General features: G+C 51.7%; 1 protein-coding gene and 1 pseudogene across 1 annotated transcript in view; one reads left to right on the top strand and one right to left on the bottom strand.

The window, feature by feature from the left end:
• NIPAL2 (NIPA like domain containing 2) overlaps positions 1-19,681 on the top strand; it is a 74,658-nt gene that overhangs the window by 45,141 nt on the left and 9,836 nt on the right. The window contains exons 5-8 of the mRNA XM_056124939.1: positions 2,670-2,791; positions 5,615-5,711; positions 13,807-13,942; positions 16,203-16,291. Coding sequence (XP_055980914.1) covers positions 2,670-2,791; positions 5,615-5,711; positions 13,807-13,942; positions 16,203-16,291 — 444 coding nt within the window. The remainder of the gene's footprint in view (positions 1-2,669; positions 2,792-5,614; positions 5,712-13,806; positions 13,943-16,202; positions 16,292-19,681) is intronic.
• LOC130033316 (uncharacterized) lies at positions 6,425-6,513 on the bottom strand (annotated as a pseudogene).

Genomic DNA, 19,681 nt, shown 5'->3' with positions numbered 1-19,681 from the left:
GGGGTGAGGGCTGCATGCACAGACCCTGATTCCATCCTGACCATGCAGGCTCACACCCCAGCCCCCTGGAGAACCCCAGCCCGCCCCAAAGCATCACTTGGGGTCTGGCTTTGGTGACCCGCAGTACTTCTGTACCAGAGCACTGAACTGCCCGGCTGGCTTGGCCGAATACCACCAGGAGAGACCCTGGACCCCTGAGCACTTCCTGGGAATCCCTCCATGCCCTCAAAGAAAAAGACACAGTAAACCCCACAGTAGGATTTTAGGACAGTTTAACATCAAACATAAAGCATTGCTTCAAAGATACAGAAGAAATGCCTGCCAAGACAGAGTACAAAGATCTGGTTTTTCCATTACCTTGCTTTTTAAGTATAATGTTTTTAATTGAAGTAACATTACATTATAACATTACGAGCTTCAGATGTGTATTTCTTTATCAACAACATCAGTAGCTACCATGAGTTCACACTAGAAGTCCAACTCTGCCCCTCACCACAAATAAGATCCCTTGAACCCAGTTTATCAAATCCGCATCCCTTCTGAAAACCACCCCAATTTACTGTTGGTCTGAAAAAGTTTATGTGTGTTTTATTTCACTCATTTTGTTTGTTTCTCTGTATACCACATAGAGCACTTGTCCTCGGTTTGACTTAGCGCTCTAAGGGTGATCCTCTCTTGGTCCATCCGTGTGGCTGTACATGGCAGGACTTTATCTTTTTCATGGCTGAGTAAGTAGTGTGAGCTCTTGTGTTTTTTTTTTCTTTTTTTCTTCTTGGGTTCATACCCGGCAATGCACAGGGGTTACTCCTGGCTCTATACTCAGAAATCACTCCTGGCGGTGCTCAGGGGACCATATGGGATGCTGGGAATTGAACCCAGGTCAGCCGCATGCAAGGCAAATGCCCTACTCACTGTGCTATCTCGGGCTGGAGTGATAGCACAGAGGTAGGGCGTTTGCCTTGCACACAGCCAACATGGCCGACCCAAGTTCGATTCCTCCACCCCTCTCCGAGAGCCCGGCAAGCTACCGAGAGTATCTCGCCAGCACGGCAGAGCCTGGCAAGCTCCCCATGACGTATTCGATATGCCAAACACAGTAACAACAAAGTCTCCAATGGAGACGTTACTGGGCCCGCTCGAGCAAATCGATGAACAACGGGAGGACCATGACCGTGACCATGAGTCAGTAGTATTCCATTGTGTATCTGTACCATGTTTTCTTTCTTCACTCATCCGCTGCTGAACTCTGGGCTAATTCCTCCATGTTTCTCTCAGAAAAAATATTATCAGTTTGGTCTCTGGACGTCTTTTCTGGCAAATGTTAGAATTGTTTGATCTGTTTTCTTGGATATCCCTCTGGGCTGCTGGGCCAGCAGAAGTGATGAAGGAATAAACTTTGTGTACCAGAAATCTGTCTCTTTCCAAAGGACCACTGTGACTTCACTGAAATAAAGCTACTGGGCCACAGAGATAGTACAGGGGTTCAGGTGCTGACCTTGCATCTGCTGACCCCAATTTTACTCTCTAGCACTGCATATGGTCCCCCAAGTACTACCAGGCATCATTCGTGAGCACCCCTGGTCTAGGAATAGTCCCTGAGCAGCTCTGGGTATCACCCAGAACATAAAAAAAAAGATGAGGGGCTGGAGAGATAGCACAGCGGGTGGGGCGTTTACCTTGCACGCGGCTGACCCGGGTTCGATTCCCAGCATCCCATATGGTCCCCTGGGCACCGCCAGGAGTCATTCCTGAGTGCACAGCCAGGAGTAACCCCTGAGCATCGCCAGGTGTGACCCAAAAAGCAAAAAAAAAAAAAAAAAGATGAAAGAGAAAGAAAAATGGCTATCACTGGCCTGGCTTACTGCTTCCACTCAAAGGGGGAAACTTAAATGCATCTTAAGGGAATGTGCAGAATTGCTGATGGCCATCTTCAGCACTTTTCGACCTCGTTATGGAAAATATGCAAAAGGCAGAGGATTCACAAAGGAGCCCGTGCACCACCCATGCACCACACAGAGGGCACCAGCTGAGACGCCGGGGTCAGGTGCTGGGATGAAACGACTCAGAGAAAAGACGGCCTACCCTGAGACACAGCGGCAGAGGGTGCAGCTGGAGAGAGAGCTCAGCGAGCGGGGTCCAGGCTTTGCACAAAGAGCCCCAGGACCCATCCCCGGCATCGTAGGGTCCCCTGAGAACCACGGGACGCGGCCACACACACACCCTCCAAGAAAAGGGAAGTCTGCAGAATCACTGTTTGATTTCCTTCCAGGGCAGGGTGAAATGCCACAGCCATGGGCACTTACAGGGGTGAGTCCAAGAAGGGAGAGGGCGGAAGTAGATGGCGTGGTTCATGGAGGTACAGGAGGGACTGGGTTGGAAACTGGATGCAGCGGAAGGGGACACTTCGGGTCAGGGGCACTCACAGAGCTGGAAAAAGAGGCAGCTACTCAGCACCTCATGGGGAAGGGCTCCCAGATGTTTTGTGAGGGGCACGCGGGGCAGGACACATCGAGGAGTCCGCAAGGTCTGTCATGTGAGCGTCCGCTCCTGCCCGCCGGCACACGCACAGAACCGTCCGCCCTCCTCCCGCTGTGGGTGATGTTGGCTTCAGCAGTAAGGCGTACCCGTCCTTTCTCACCGTAGTTCTTGTTTTCTTCGTTTTATCCAAGGTACGACGCTGGCGTTCGCAGGAATCTACTTACTGGTGAACTTCGCCCCCAGTCTAATGCAGACGCTCACGGCGAGAACAATACAGTATTACTTCGTTGGCTGGAAGTTCATGGTCTACGTGGTAAGAATTCTGAAACGATTACCGCACCCCAGGTTAACTTATCCACATCACTGGCACGTGCAGATGTTAGGAAGTTAATATGACCTTTCCTCCCAGTACTAATAAGTAGTCCATTGAAAAATAAATATATTTGATGAATGTCAAGATACTTGATGAGGTTCTACCTCAGCCCCTGCGTTTTTTCAGAAGAACCAGTCATCAGAACAAGTTCCCTGACATTTATTCCTACAGACTCCAGAGCAACGTGTTTGGGGCCAAAGTAATAAAAGTAAACCAACACCCTCCCACCCCCCAAAAAAAATCCTCTCAAGGAAGGCAATACTTAAAGATATTGATAGATCTTATTCAAGGTAGATTTCTCCCTTCAGAGGACCTCTGGAGCCCAGTCAAAGAGATTTGTCTGAGCAGCAGCAGACCACTCAGCACGTTAGGCACTCGAACCCCAGCTCAGAGCCCTGAGAAGCAGGACGAGCTGAAGCTGGCCTAGGGTATTTTGTCCGGGTCCAGTGGCAGCGTTTGGTGGGTATAAATGAGAGTGTGATAGAAAGGGTCATTATGTAGCTCATTGGCAAAAGGCAGTTCAGATGGAAGAATCGACATTCACACTAAAGAACCAAAGCACACAGATGAGGAAGGACCTCAGACAGCCGGTCTGCTGTCACAAAAAATGGGTCGCACAGCGAGCACCAACATGGCACACCTATTAGTGGGAGAGCCTTGGCTCGTAAGATCATGCAGGGTATCATGACAGGACGTGGACAGAATGGCTTCTTTCTCTCAGAGAGAGACTGGGCCTTGAAAGAGGCTCAGCCCTGAGAGAGGCTTGTCCTCAAGAAAGGTTCAGCTCTGAGAAAGTCTAGGCACTGAGAGAGTCCTGGCCCTAAGAGAGGCTCAACCCTGAGTGAGTCTCAGCTCAAGAGATCTGAGCCCTGAGAGAGTCTAGGCCAGAAGAGACGCTTTTCCCTGAGAGAGACCCTTCCCTGAAAGACATTGTTCCCTGAGAGAGACCTTCCCTGAGAGATGCCTTCCCTGAGAGACACTGTTCCCTGAGAGATACCTTCCCTGAGGGAGACCCTTCCCTGAGAGAGACCTTTCCCTGAGGGACACCTTCCCTGAGAGAGACCTTCCCTGAGAGATGCCTTCCCTGAGAGACACTGTTTCCTGACAGAGACCTTCCCTGAGGGAGACCCTTCCCTGAGAGAGACCTTTCCCTGAGGGACACCTTCCCTGAGAGAGACTTTCCCTGAGAGGTGCCTTCCCTGAGAGAGACCTTTCCCTGAGAGACACCTTCCCTGAGAGAGACCTTTCTCTGAGAGTCATGGCTCTGTTTGGTTCAACCCTGAGAGAAGCTGTGCAGGAGTTGAGGCACCCAGTTTGGTGGTGTCTTTCAGGAGACAGCAGTGTCTGGGCTCTCAGAGCATGGCTGCCTGGAGGGCGGGGCAGTGGTCTCAGAGGGCAGGTCAGGATATTCCGTTCAATTCACCAGGAAAAGGAAGAGGAGAGGAGAGTGACTGACCCCTCTTAGAGAACATGCTCGTGAGGAGGCCGGTGAGGGCCTGCCACCGCAGGCCGGGCACAGCAGCCCCAAGCAAACTCTTGAGCCCTAACGTAGTTTGCTCCCTGGCCTGGGAGAAGGCGCCCTGAGGAGCGTGCTGCCTCGCACGCCAGCAGGCCTGTGCAGTGGCTGAGAGGGGGAAACTGTGGGTGGCTCCCCCACTTCCTTGGTGTCAGTAAGCACTGACATGGATGGTTTTGGCCCAGGGAGGCCACGTCCTGAAGTAAACAAGCTGGACTCCAGGTTCTCTGAGGGCAGCGCCCAGAAAGAGAAATCATTCCACAGCATTGGGAACCCAGAGATCCACAGAACGCTGGGGATGTGGCTCTGAGCCCATGTGAGACCTTGGCTTCCATCCTCAGTCCCCCAGGAAAGCAGCCCCAGAGTTCTGGGAGGGCATTTTCAGACATTCAGTTGGGCTTCAGAGAAGGATAAGGTGGGTGCCCGGGGGCTGCCATGGGGCCTTGGAGCGAGTCCCACAGCTGTAGCCCCCAGAAGACGCTGAGGGTGGCAGGGCTCTCCCCTTCCCTGTGTGGACGGAACCCAGGGAGGTGTGGGTGTCCCTCCTCTTTCACTCACAGATGCGTCTCATGCACATCTCACAGCCCAGGGGCCAGTGAGAGCCAACGCGAGCCCATTGCTCTCAGCCCACCAACGCAGAGAACGTGGGGCTTCGTGCGGGGGCATATGGGAATGGAGGGGAGGAGGGGCTGCTAGAAAAATCAAATGGCAAACACAGAATTGCATGTTGGGGGTCCTGGGGGCCCATGGAAGGTGGGGTGTGATGTGGGGCTGTGTGTTCTGGTCCTGTTACCCCGGTACTTCCTGGGTACCTTGTGGATGAGTTTGAAGTAGTGCATGACCCCCCACGCATCTTTGAGGTGTTCCCCTGTGAGTGGAAGGCTGGAAGCTGAAGTCCACAACGGACGGGATGAGAAGCTTCGACAGCACCCAGAGAAGGGGTGGCAGGGAGTGACGGAAAGGGAAGGGTTTGTGAGGGTGAAGGCTCAGGAGAGAAGTCGGAGTGCAGGAGGGAAGGGCCAGGAGCGGGATCGTGCCTGAGTGCAGGGAGGTAGGACTGGGCGTGTCCCAGATGTGACGCCCAAGGCTGGCAAAGCCGAGACTTCTGTTCAGGGGGTCCTTCGGGCCCTGGGCTTTGCATCACACACAGGACAGCTGTGCTCCGGCAAAGGTGAGTGAGCCCAGCACGCCCTGAAGTCTTTTGGAAACTGACCCTTCCTCCCCTCCCCTCCTTTCTGGATTTCTAGATCTTGGAGATCCTGGTTTTCTGCGTCCTGCTCTATTTCCACAAGAGGAAGGGGTTGAAGCACTTGGCCCTCCTGCTCTCGCTCGTGTCCCTCCTGGGTAAGGATGCGTTTGCTTCCAGACCCACCAGGGGTCCTCTGGGTTGGGAACGGGGTGGCAGGAGGGAATTTGCGTGGTGACTAGCTTGCTCGCCGGATGCATCTCTGCTCCTGTCTGGAAGGGGAAATGAGCCTGGGTCACACTGACCATACTCTGCCGTTCCCGTGTCTGACCTCCCAAAGGTGCCCTCAGGGATCCTGCCTTCTGAGGAATCTTACCTGCACTCTGACAACTTCTTGATTTCCTTTATTTTGTAGATAATTGGGGGTATATTTGTGTGTGTGATGGGGGGGTTCTTGGCAGAATGCGATACCCAGGGTTTACTCCTGACTCTGCACTCAGGAATCACTCCTCGCAGTGCACGGGGGACCATATGGGATGCTGGGGATAGAACTTGAGTCTGCTGCATGCATGTTCACCCACTGAACTATCACTCTGGCCCCTCGTAGAAGATTTTTAAAGGAGGGGTAAATGAGGGGTCGGAGAGATAAGCCTCTCACCTCACAGGCAGCCAACCCAGGTTTAATCCCCAGCACCCGCAATATGGTCCCTGAGCCCCTCCAGAAGTGAACCCTGAGTGCAGAAGCAGGAGTCAGCCCTGAGCACTGCTGGGTGTGACCAAAAACAGAGGCGCACATGGAGGAATGAAGGACCCAAAGAAAACTTCTGTATTAGTGATGAGAACTCATCTGTTACATACATTTTGAAGTTCCCATCAGATGGGTAATGTGCGTAACAGGTTTTAAGGGAGACACGTGTCACACAAACCTGTCAACACCCATGCTTATGAACCAGAAGGGATCCTGCCCTGTTATATTCTTTGAACATCTCGAGTGGCTGGAGAGTTACACCGAGTGAGGCATTTGCATTGCATGTGGCCAACCCTGGTTCAGTGCCTACGACCTCAGATTGTCCCTTGAAGCCCCCTAGGAGAGATCCCTGGCACAAAACAGGAGTAAACCCTGCGCACCACTGGGGCTGGCCCAAAAACAAAAGCAAAAAATTCTGAAAATATGGCTATTCACTCGATCACTTGACATCCTGTTACTCATCAATTTGGTTAAGTGGGCACCAGTAATATCTCCATTCGTCCCTGTCACGTGCTAGTATAGCCCAGTGGCGTCTGCTCATTCTAGGAATGGCTATTAAGAGGTACAAATGTAAGCCTTCAGTTTCCTTCGAGGCCACATTTCTTTTCATTTCTTTAATGTTTCAGACTACTTTAACAATGACTTACATCATTGTTCATAACACAGTTGTTTCAGGTATTCAATATTCCAACACCAGTTCCACCACCAGTGTGACATCTCCTCCATCAATATCCCCAGTTTCCCACCCACCTCACAATTCTCCCCCCTTAACAGGCACAAAATAATTTATATTGCTTATCACCGAGTGATAGCACAGCGGTAGGGCCTTTGCCTTGCATGCAGCCAACATGGCCGACCCGAGTTCGATTCCTCCGCCCCTCTCGGAGAGCCCGGCAAGCTACTGAGAGTATCTCGCCCGCACGGCAGAGCCCGGCAAGCTACCCGTGATGTAATTCGATATGCCAAACACAGTAACAACAAATTAAATGTAAATATATAAAATTATAAATAATATAATAATTATACTTTATTATTTCAAATGGGCTGGAGCGATAGCACAGCGGTAGGGCCTTTGCCTTGCATGCAGCCAACATGGCCAACCCGAGTTTGATTCCTCCGCCCCTCTCGGAGAGCCTAGCAAGCTACTGAGAGTATCTCGCCTGCACGGCAGAGCCCGGCAAGCTACCCGTGATGTAATTCGATATGCCAAACACAGTAACAACAAATTAAATGTAAATATATAAAATTATAAATAATATAATAATTATACTTTATTATTGCAAATGGGCTGGAGCGATAGCACAGCGGTAGGGCCTTTGCCTTGCATGCAGCCAACATGGCCAACCCGAGTTCGATTCTTCTGCCCCTCTCGGAGAGCCTAGCAAGCTACCGAGAATATCTCGCCCGCACGGCAGAGCCTGGCAAGCTCCCCGTGACGTATTCAATATGCCAAACACAGTAACAACAAAAGTCTCCAATGGAGATGTTACTGGGCCCGCTCGAGCAAATCAATGAACGGGAGGACAGTGATCACAACATAAAACTCATAGTGGTGTCACCAAAATCATTGTCCTAGGATTTATTGAGCTGTTGGATGCTAGTTGAGCCTTCTGTGTTATTGTTTTCACTCACTAGCTTAGTTGGCTTCTACACAATTCTCCCACCTAACTTCCCATGCTCCTACTAGGCTGTCAGTACTGGAACATTCCAAGATGACAGCATATGTGGCCACAGGCTCCGGGAGCCATGAAACATGCTCCGGGGATGGTTCAGCAGCTGCTAAAATACTCTGGGATTGGCCGTGGGGCTGGACTGTTTACCTGCTGGAGGAAGTCAGGTGTGGGCAGGCCTTCCGGCAGGGTGTGGGGATTCAACCCACCCCATCCCAAAAAGCTTCCAGAAGTCTCAGCCTAGCGACCAGCCTGCCTGGAGCAGCTCAGTGAGGCATCTCTCCTGAGACCAGCTTTCCTGTATCCATTCATTAACACTTTCATCCATTCCATTGTCACCCCCCACCCCCGCCATGCACTCCCACCCCCAAAGGTAGCTTCTCCACTTTAAGATCTGGTGCTGATAGCACTTTCCCATCAGACATTTTCCTCTGTCCCCCGTCCCTACCCACCTTGCACCTCCTCTCTGACTAGAAAAGCTCATGCATCATGTGGGAAATTCCCTTTGTAATTTTTTTTATTTAAAAATTGCCTTTGGAGGGGTCAGAGAGATAGTACAGAGGGAGGGTGTTTGCCCTGAACACAGCCAACTTGGGTTCGATCCCCAGTCCCGATATGGTCCCCTGAGCCTGCCAGGAGTGATCCCCCAAGTGCAGAGTCAGGAATAAGCCCTGGATATGCCTCTCCCAAAAATAAATGAGAAGTAAAATAACCCCTGGTGTACTCCCCAAAATAAATAATAAAAGTCTAGGGGCGTAAGGGTTGACAAGTATAGGGGTTGAGATGCTTGCCTTGCATGCGGCCATTTGGAGCCCTGGCACTGCATAGGGTCCCCCAGGCACCTCCAGGAGTTATCCTTGGGCATGGCCAAAGAAGAGAAATGAAAAACAGAACTCCGCTTCCAAACTCTCTGCAGTGCCCATCCCTGCCCTTTTGGGAATGTGGCTGGTTGTGCCCCTGGCCTGTCCTTGGACCTAGGGACAGCCCCTGAGGGAGCTTTTCTGCGTCCAACCCCACAGCTCACCCTCCTCTGTGGGAGCTGACTAGTGTCCGTCCCGTAGCCTTCATGCACCCACGCTCCTCCCACCTCACTCACACACACACCATCGAGAAAGAGAATCCCAGGCACCACATCTATTTCTGCCCAGATTAAAAAGCACAAAGGCAGCCCAGGAGCACCACTTTTGTTTTCTTTTTGGGCCACACCCAGTGATGCACAGGGGTTACTCCTGGCTCTGCAGTCAGGAATTACTCCTGGCGGTGCTCAGGGGATCATATGGGATGCCGGGAATCGAACCCAGGTCGGCCACGTGCAAGGCAAATGTCCTACCTGCTGTGCTATCACTCCAGCCTCAGGAGCACCTCACTTGTGAGAAATACTGAACACCAGGCTCTCAAAGTGTAAGGGGAGCAGAGACAACTCATGGCAGATTAAAAACTGTGGAGAATCAGGGCCAGGAGCCTCAGTATGGATCTAGCCATGCTCGGGTGCAACTGTGAACCCTGACAGCAGAACATCCCTTCATGCAAGAGCCCGTGTAGCAGTGACAGAGGCTGACAGTGTCACTGGTCCCACAGCAGCCCTGAGAGAGAGCCCAGGCAGCCCAAACAGTGCAGATGGCACGCTTCACATCACAGTGAAACCAAGATGGAAAGTCATCACGAAAATAGAAGCCAGTGAGACTCTCACCACCTGGAATCTTTCCCTCAGCTCCCAAACCACAGCTGGGGGGAAGGGCAGAAACCCAGACGACGTTGCCGCTTTTACTTTTCAAAAACTGTTCAGAAAATGCCCAGCACTGACTTCTGCGCGATGCTGCATTCTGATGGAAATGGGTCGCTTGGAAGGTAAGTCAGTCAAGCGCTCGACGAGAGATGTGAGAAAGACAAACACGAGTGATGCAGTTGCCAACGAGAAAGAACAGTTAATGACGAGAAGGAGAAAGGGAGGAGGCGGCAAGACAGCCACGAGCAGATAAATAAACACCGGAATCAGTGCTTGAAAGGAAATGGGCAAATTAGATCCTCAGAAGAAAAACCTCCAGTAACTTAAATTAGAAACGATACATATACATCCCAAAAATAGGAACATTGGAGTAGCTACTTGCAAAAGCTAACTATGGAAGAAATTGAGGAATTGCCTAAAAAGGGATGAATTATTTTCATGTTGCTCAAACTATGAAGACACAAGAAGAAAGCTTTCACTTTCTTTTTTTCAAGACATAATCAGTGTAAATACTGATCCAAAGTCTGGAAAAGACAGCGCAAATAAAGAACACTAAGAACAGCCTTGATTTTAATTCCAGGACTGAATATTGATGCAAAATCCTCCAGAGCCTCATTATATCCGAAGATTTGTGTTCAAAGGTATTCATCACAACCTCAGTTTTAATAGAAAAAAGGATACAATCTAGCCAAGAATAGACAATTGCTGGAATCATGCTTTCGTGCAAAGGCATACTTGATAACCAGCATAATCCTGCTTTCAGAGAATATTTTGTGCATTGAAACACATCAGGGCCATGGAAAACAGATTCTCAAAAGAATAACTATTTTTTTATGTAGTGATCTCTTCATATTAGAGATATCCAAAAAGAATTTTCCCAAATGTTAAACATGATTGAAGGGAGGGGGCACTGCTAGAGTCCAGGTGCTTTTCATTTTTATTTCTAGGCTATTCTGCCTTTTACACATTTTTTGATGAATGACCTTGAGTCTCCTGCCCCCACACCTGGCCGTCCTCGCCGGGGCCCCTTGGAGGGGAGCGGGTTGAGTTTCCTTCCCCGCCCCGGCAGCCGAAGACCTCCAGAACCAGCCACCCCCATGCTGAGACCACTCTCCGCACACATAAAGGTACTGGCAGAGGAACAAAGGCATGCGGGTCCCGGGGCTGAGATCTCCAAGCCTGCTCGGATCGGGGCTGAGCATCCTCCACCCAGATCCTCCAAATTCCAGTAGGCAAGGGTCACACCCACCAACTGGCCCCCTGGCGCCATGTAACCCCATCAACGGCCAAGACTCAGAGACTAGAAAACCCAGCTCCCGGAACCGCGAGGCAGAATTTGCGGCCGTGCAACATCTTATTATCTCATTCCTACTTTGGACAAACTGGCAGGCTACCGAATGTAACCTGCCCACACGGCAGAGTCTGTCAAACTCCCCGTGGCGTACCCAATATGCCAAATACCAGAACAAAGATGGGTCTCATTCTCCTAACTCTGAAAGAGCCTTGACTATGGCACTTTTTTAAAAATCTCAGGGCTAGGACGAAGGAGACGTTACTGGGGCCTGCTCGAAGCAATCGACGAATAACAGGATGGTCATGATCGTGATCGTGACCTTGTATACTTTCATGGGTTTTTTTTTTTTTAATGATGGACTGGAGAGATAGGACAGAGGTTAAGGTGCTTTCTTGTACACAGTCACCCCCAGTTCAATCCCCAGTATCCCCTGGTCTCCCAAACACGAGCAGCAGAGACCCCTGAGAATATACCCTAGAGTTGCCTCCAAACAGTGCCAGGTATGAACCAAACACCCCAAACAAAATGTTCGATGAAGGGTTGCTCATGACCCAGAGGTTCCCCGGTGCTGTTTTCTGCCCGTTTTTTTTTCCTTCCTTGTGCACACACAAGTACTTTCTCTTTCTGCAGATCCTGAAGATCCAATGATCCTGCCCCTCAGCTTTGTGCTCAGTCCCCTCTCACTCCCCTTCCCGCCCCTCGCTGCATTAAAAAACTCGTGCAGTTACAGTCCATGGGATTCTTCTGCCTGTGACTACATGCACAGAGGAGCTGTAGGAACCGGAGTTTGTTCAGCTGTGTGATGAAGAATCCCAGTTTGGCTTTCATTTCATTTCTCAGGATAACTGACCGTCACATGGGGGTTAACTAGGTGACCCTTAAGGTACTTGCAGTCCTGAGGTTTGGAGGCTCATGGAACCGTTTGTTCAGCTCCTAGTTAATGGTTCCTTTGGGAAGACAGGCCCTAGACCACAAGGTCAGAGGCACATGCTGGTTCCCCCCGCAGTTGAGCTTGCAAACAGGAAGGAAAGGACACGTGACTCATAGATAGGGCACAGGACCTTGCTGCCTCTTGGGACCTTCACACTCCCGGAGATGGAGAGAGGCTAACCTCTCATCTCCCCACTGCCTCAGAAGAAGCAGGGGCCGGAGACAGGACAGCGAGGAGGGCCCTTGCCTTGCAAGCAGTCAGCCTGGGTTCGATACTCAGCATACCCGATGGTCCCCTGAGCACCGCCAGCCAGGAGTAATTTCTGAGTGCAGAGCCAGGACCCCCGAGCATTGCCAGTTGTGACCTCAAAACAACAAACAAGCAAAAAGGCCAACTTGGAAGTCTTCTCCAAACTCTCTTAAGGAAAAGTTCTTCGCAGCTGAGAAGGAATGAAGGAAACGACAGCAGTCTTTTTCTGCTCAGCCTCTGTTTTCCCAGCTATTTGATAACCCTTTTCAAAAGCTAAAAGGAATAAGACTGGGGGACATGATCATCAGACGGAGCAAGGCTAGCTCGCCCCAATTTCTTCTTCACATTGCCTCTGGCATGTAATTATTTGACTTTTAACAAGAGATCCTGCTTTGCCTTTTTCTGAGCTTCAGCTAAGTCAAGGAATTACACACTCTGGGATTTTAGGAGCTTGGATCTCAAAGAACACTGCCCCTTTCCCACGGAACACACCTTTTCAGAAAGATGCTTCCCTCTTCCCGAGGAGAGCAGCTGTGTCTTCTCTCTGACCTGGAGCCCAGGGACCGTTCCCCTCTGGAGTCACTCCTCTTTCGCTGTTTGGGGACCACCTTCGGAGGTGCTCAGGGCTGACCCCTGGCTCTGCACTTAGGGATCACTCTTGGCGGGGCTCAGGGGACGGTACATGTGGTGCCAGGGATGATGCTTGGGTTGGCCGCATGCAAAGCAGGTCTTAACCTACTGTGCTATTGCTCTGGCATAGGGTAAGTGCCTTTCTAAGCACAGAAAACGGGTGTGTGGCTATGTCAGTCTGAGAGTTAGGCTAGATGCAGAGAAGTGAAGTCCAGCCCCCACCACCACCACCCTCCCACCTACCATTAGCGTCTTTGTTCAAAAACTACCTGAAGCGATAGTACAGCAGGTAAGGCCTTGCATGCAGAAGACCTAGGTTCAATCCCAGCATCCCTTTTGGTTCCCTGAGCCCTGCCAGGAGTAAGTCCTGGGCATATTTGGTGCCAGGGGTTGACAGCCATGTGCGAGGCACGTGCCTTACCCCCTGGACTCTCCTGCCCCTTCCCCCAAAATGTCTTGTGACTCGGCTCCAAGGTGTTCGCTTGCCAAAGAGCTTGTGGGGACTTGGAACAACCCAGGAAGTTCCCATGGGGGGCCCCCTGCCCATCTCCTCTTTCAGTGGAGTCAACTGGTCATCTACCTTGTCACGTGAATGGTGTTCCTCAGCCTTCCCACACCTGCATCTGTCCTGCACCCCAGTCCCCAGACCAGCAATGACCACCAAGACCAATGAGTTTCAACCTTCCAGCACCAACAGGCCGGCCTTGGTCTCTGGACCAGGTTGAAGATGGACTTGGCCAGTCCAGCTGTCCTCACCTCCCTCTTCGGCTCCCTCTTTTCCTGCCCACTGGTCATCACCTGTTGGCCGCCTGTCCACGGCCATGCTGGGGAGAGAGCAGGCTGCTGCGGCGAGGTTGGGCACACCCTGGGATTTCAGGAGCTTGGACCTAAAAGAGCACTGCCCCTCCCACACGCCTCCCTGCACCCTGTGATATTTGTCTGTGACTCCCCTCTTGAATATGTGCTTGGTGTCATATCTTTGCATTTTCGTCTTCCTTTTTTCAGCCTCTCTGACGGTGATTTCCGCTCGAGCTGTCTCGGGCATGGTCACCGTTTCCGTCATGGGGAAGATGCAGCTGACGTATCCCATCTTCTACATCATGCTGATCATCATGATCTCCTCGTGTGTCTTCCAAGTCCAGTAAGTCAGCTTCTGGGCCTCCTGGGCCTTTTTGTCTCCCAGCTCCGGGCTTTGCTGCTCCCCTGCGCTCTCATGCAGCTGGGGGGCTCTGGTTACTCCTCAGAAGGGTGCAGGGGGTCCCAGCCTGGCCAGCTCTGCCCTCTGAACCCCACTGCAAGACCACACTGCCCGACTTCTGAGCCAGGAAGTGCGGCCGTGCTCCAGCTCCGCACCTTGATCCTTCCCTGATGTTCCTCTGCTTGTCATTAATGTCCCTAGGACACAGGGTGTCCTTAGCAATCAGTCGGAGGGGCTGGGCCTCCCCCTCCACCCAGGAAACCCATGAGCCCCTCACCTGGGTGTCTGAGCTCGTGCTCCACAGTTCCTCAAAGATGGACCAAGCCAGACGTTTGGCTGGGAGGGCCATGCTCCCCCAGAACATTGTACCTTGGGCCAGAATTCCCTTTGACTCCAGGAGGGCGGGGGAAAGGATTATTTCGTGTTTCTGGGGTGCTTAACAGTGACGACCTGGAACATCTTACAGCTCAGTTTTTCTCTTCCCCCACCTCACTGCTACCCCCACCCTCACCTTCCTCTGGCCTTCGAAGTCCTCCAGCCAACCACAAGTTTCCTGTGTATCCCCGAATGCCAGGCCAAAGTCACACCCCAGATGGGAAGTCAGAGCCGCACCCCAGGAAGAAGGAGCTTCCTGCCGGTCACAGTCTGATTGTTCTGAGGGCGGCCCCGCCCTGGGCGATGAGAGCTGCAGGGAGGCCCAGCCTTCTCCTCACGGTGTCATTTCCTCCCAAGACGGGAAGGTCCCATGTCGTTAGAGCTATAGGACAACAGGGAAGGCAGTTGCCTTGCACACGGCCAACCGGGGCTCGCGTCCAGGCGTCCCACATGGTCCCCCGAGCACCACCTGAGCGAAGTGCCAGGAGTAACCCCTGAGCATCACTGCGTGTGGCTCCAGAACCAATTTTTTTCTAAAAAGGCCTGAGCGTTCCCTCAGCTCTAACTCCACCTCCTTTGTCCCCTCTCACCATGACCTCCCAGTTCCCTGCACTACTGCCCCTCTTCGGACACTGGGTGGCTAGACCCGGCTGTGGGGATGGGAGAGGCAGATGGGCGTGAAGAGACGCGGCTTCCCTCGCCCCAGGCAGTGCCGGAAGCGCCTCCCTCCAGCCCCGGCTGCCCAGTCAGACCATCGTAGGAGGTTGGCTTGTTCCTACGTGTGCATACGTGTCTGTGCACGTGTGTCCTGCATTCACGGGGGGCTGGGGGGTATGTGGGCATGCACACGCATGTGTGTAAAGATACGTGTGTGTGCAGGCAAACGTATGTTCCTACATGTGCTAGCGAGCCTGGACATCACAGGCACCCCCCAAAACTCTGCTTTTCTGTAGCAGAAGAATAGGATTGTAGCGTCTGTGCTTTTTAAAAGCACCCTGTGTTTTAAACCACATTTAAACCTGTGGGATTGGAGTGATAGTACAGTAAGGAGGGCGTTTGCCTTGCACGTGGTCAACCTGGGTTTGATCCCCAGCATCCCATATGGTCCCCCAGGGCACCACCAGGAGGAGTAATGCCTGAGTGCAGAGCCAGGAGTGATCCCTAAGCCTCACTGAATGTGGCCCCCCCAAAAATATTTTTAAATAAAAATATAAACCAATAAATCACATTTTTTAAAAAAAATAATAAAAACTAATAGAAGTGTCCCATGATGCTGACGCTCTGCTCTGCACGGGCGGGCGCTCCATGCAGCTGTGGCGAACTGGATCCTGGTGCTGTCAGGGGCTGGAGTGTGAGGCGGGAGCCCACATGTGTGCAGCAGCTGGCGGCCGGGCACATTCCTCTGCTTCCCCATCCTCTCTCTTGGCACGTGGCACGTCAGGGGATAGCGGCACCATTCGCCAACCCCTCCCCGCCACGACTCTGATACTTAGCAGACTCGAGGGTCTGTCCTAACGCATCAGCCCCGCTGTGATACTGGTCCAGCAGCTTGAATCAGAGCCAACCCAAACTCCGGCGTCCTGGGACCATGATTAATTGCTTCTCATTGTTCCTGCTGTTGCTTTAAACAGACCGTAAAACCTGACATCTGATCTCATCCATCAGATGCAGATGAGCTCTGACTGCTGATTGGAAGTGCCCTTTGCCTGCGCCTCCTTCCCCTTCCTAGTTGGGGAAGGAACATGCTTGTTTCTTGAAGGGACTCTTCACTTCCCACCTCCCCTCAGCCCCTCAAAGCCCTGGCTCCAGTGTCTGTTCTCTGCCCTAGGTTTCTGGACCAGGCCACCAAGCTGTACAGCACAGCCGCCGTGGTGCCCGCCAATCACATCTTCTTCACCACCAGCGCCATCACGGCAGGTGAGCTGGCTCCTCCAGGTGTCTGAATGCCCTCCCTGGCAGCCTCTGGGCTGAGTCCTCTGCTTTGGATGAGTGTTCCCTTGACCTGCCAGCCTCCAGGGACAGTCTCCGCCGGCTTGGGGCCATTCTGGTTACTGCCCCCCGCCCCCGACTTGTCAGTCTTTGCTGCGTTGGAGCTGAGAGACACTTTTCCCATCAATCCAGCACCCTCCCAGGCCACAGTCCCCAGCAGTCAAAGGGGCCCGGTCTCTGGAACTAACCCCCGCCCCCCAGTTTCATCAGCTCTGCCTCCCAGCTCACGAGGAGTTCAGTGCCTACTCATGTCATCTCAGGGGATAACAGGATGACCCCCAAAGCAATTCGGTGCTCCAGGGAAAGCCGGACACTTGAGAACAAAAATTACCAACTCTTCTGTTCTTTTTTTCTGTTCATTTAAGAAACTTTTCTTATTATCATATCATGATTTACCAAGCTTCCCATACTACAGTTGTTTCAAGCATCCAATGTTCCAACACCAAACCCACCACCAATGTGCCTTCCCTCCACCAATGTCCCTCGTTTCCACCCACCACCCCAGATGGGCACAAATAAATTGACTGCGCACTGTTTGTTACAACACAAAGGAAAGACGGAATTATCAAAATTGAGATCAATAAGAGTCAGTCTGTGATCATCATACAAGGATGGCCTGTATGCTTTCTGCAGCTCATCTCCAAGCTCACTGATTCTGTCTTTGGCTGTTGTCATTCTACTGTTGTTGGTTTTTTTTGTTTGTTTGTTTGTTTGTTTTTTGCTTTTTGGGTCACACCCGGCGATGCTCAGGGGTTACTCCTGGCTCATGCACTCAGGAATTGCTCCTGGCAGTGCTCGGGGGACCATATGGGATGCTGGGAATTGAACCTGTGTCGGCCATGTTGGCTGCGTGCAAGGCAAATGCCCTACCCGCTGTGCTATCGCTCCAGCCCCGTCATTCTACTGTTGAGGGCACCCACTGAGTTTTTCATCTCATCCACCAAATATTTTATGAGCGACACTTCTGTTTGGAGCTTTCTCATTTCTGTTCGCATTTCTTCCTGTATTTTATTGGCTGTCCGTTGCACTATTTCTTGGAATAGGCCAGTGGACTATTGACCTCATGTGGTTGGGATAGCCAGGCTTCCCTCGTAAGAATTAGGTAACGGAGGCTGAGATACAAGTCCAGAGCACTATGAAAAGGAAAATTACGCCTCCCCCCACCCCTGCTGCCGCTCTACCTGTGGGGACGGGACCCCGCGTTGGCACAGGTGCTTTGTTGGTGTTCTATTTCCGACGCACTTCTGAAACTGCAGGAGGCTCCTTCTCACCTAGGTGCTCGTGTGGGCGCCTTAGCCGAGAGAGGTCTTCCAGTTCACTGTGGCGCCTGCCTCACTTGCCACCCCAGAGTGTGATAACTGCTCTATTTCACAGGGATGTTCCTAAAGTCGCTGTCTGAGGATCTGCTGTGCTGGTGGTGCTCGTGGCGCCTCCTGTGTAGTTGTTGAGGCTCACAGAGCCGGGAGGGCATCAGTGCAACTTTCCCTCAGGTTTGCTGTGAGCATCCTGGGTTGGCAGCTCTGTGGAACTTGGAGGTGTCGTGTGGCCACAGATGTGGTCACACAGTCCAGGAGTTATAGAGCTGGAACGATTTGGTGGCTTGGTAACTTGATGAGATTCAGCTGTGGAGCTGGGCTGTTCTATGTCAGAGGGTATCAGTGTGGCCATGAGCTGCCGGGTGTCCAGGCAGGAAGGGGCATCTGCCTGACTGCATTCTGAGAAGGCCCCAGAGTTCTCAGCCCAAATCCATCTCCCAGGGAAGATTCTGTGGGTATCATGTTCTTTTAGAGATTAGTGGCATTGGGCCATTTCTCTGCTGGCCATTTCTGTCCTGGCCTTTGCTTGTCTGCTATTGCAGGTCTTTCCATTTCTGTGGACTTCTTAACAAATACGGCAGACAATAACAATGTTTGGGTTGTTTTTTTTTTAAAGAACATGTTTAGAAACTTGGTCCAAACCCAGCTACAGCTGACTCAGTGTGCCCGTCCTTTCTGAATTTGGCACTGGCCTGCCCTGGGTCACCAGCTGGCTTGAGACATTGCCATTATTATTTTTTTTTTTTTGCTTTTCGGGTCACATTCAGTGATGCTCAGGGGTTCCTCCTAGCTCTACACTCAGGAATTACTCCTGGCAGTGCTTTGGGGGACCTTATGGAGTCTGGGGGCTTGCACCTGGGTCAGCGGCACGCAAGACAAACCCCCTACCTGCTGTGTTATCGCTCCGGCCTCTGCCCTTTTCTTATCTTGGAATTTGCTTCCCATGCAGTTGGTGGAGTTGAGGGTTATATCGCCTTGCTGACTGTACAACTCTCATTTTTCTGAAAACAAATTGTCAGTAGGCAATTTTTTAAAGCATATGTAATTTCTATATATTTAGCATTAATTTGGGGGGGGTTGTTTTATTTTTTTATTTATTTAATTTTTTTTTTTTTTTTGCTTTTTGGGTCACACCTGGTGATGCATTGGCTTTGCACTCAGGAATTACTCCTGGCAGTGCTCAGGGGACCCTAAGGGATGCTGAGAATTGAACCCAGGCCAGCCACATGCAAGGCAAATACCCTACCCGCTGTACTATCACTGCAGCCCCAGCATTGATATTCTTTGACAAAAAAGAAAGCTAGAAAATATTGCACACTTGTGTGCCTTGCGATTATTGTCAAATAATCAAAAAGAAACAAAATCCCAGTTTTAGGACATACATCAACCTGGTAGGTCTGTTGTGTTGGGTGTTTGTTTTTGAGTGACACCCAGCCGTGCTCAGGACTTACTCCTAGCTTTAGTGCTAAGGGCTGGGGGGGGGGTCCCTAGGAAGTGCTACGGGGGGACTGAACTTGGGTCAGCCAGTGGGAGGCCAGCCCCTACCTGCTGTACTCTCCCTCCAGCCCCAGCCTGCTTGTTCTTATCAGCCAGCTGAAATCATGCATGAACCAGCTCCCTGAAGAAAGGGCTGGGAGGAGAAAATGGGACTCGGTGCCCACATACCACCTGGGACCTGGTGCCCACACACTGAGTCGCTGCGTCAGGCACAGCAGCCCTGGGAGTGAGGACAGGGAGGCAGCAGGGCTCAGGGGAGGAAAGGCAGAGCCTTTGCCTCGCTTCTCCTCTTTTCTCCATGAGAGAGAAGCACTTCCCATTGGTGAGATACCGTGTTTGCCTGCTAGATGAGTCGGGAGTTTGGGTGATGTTCTTTTTACTAAAAAAAAAGTGTTAACTAGGCTCCACTTTTGCAGGGACTCATGGAGTTGGGTCTCACCGTACCACTTGTCCTAGAACCAAGTTTCATAATTCTATCCAGAGCCTTGGAAATATTTCTATTCCT

Source organism: Sorex fumeus, unplaced genomic scaffold (assembly GCF_029834395.1).
Source record: "Sorex fumeus unplaced genomic scaffold, SorFum_2.1 ptg000053l, whole genome shotgun sequence".
Classification (NCBI taxonomy): Eukaryota; Metazoa; Chordata; class Mammalia; order Eulipotyphla; family Soricidae; genus Sorex; species Sorex fumeus.
This window is presented reverse-complemented; position numbering and strand designations above follow the sequence as displayed.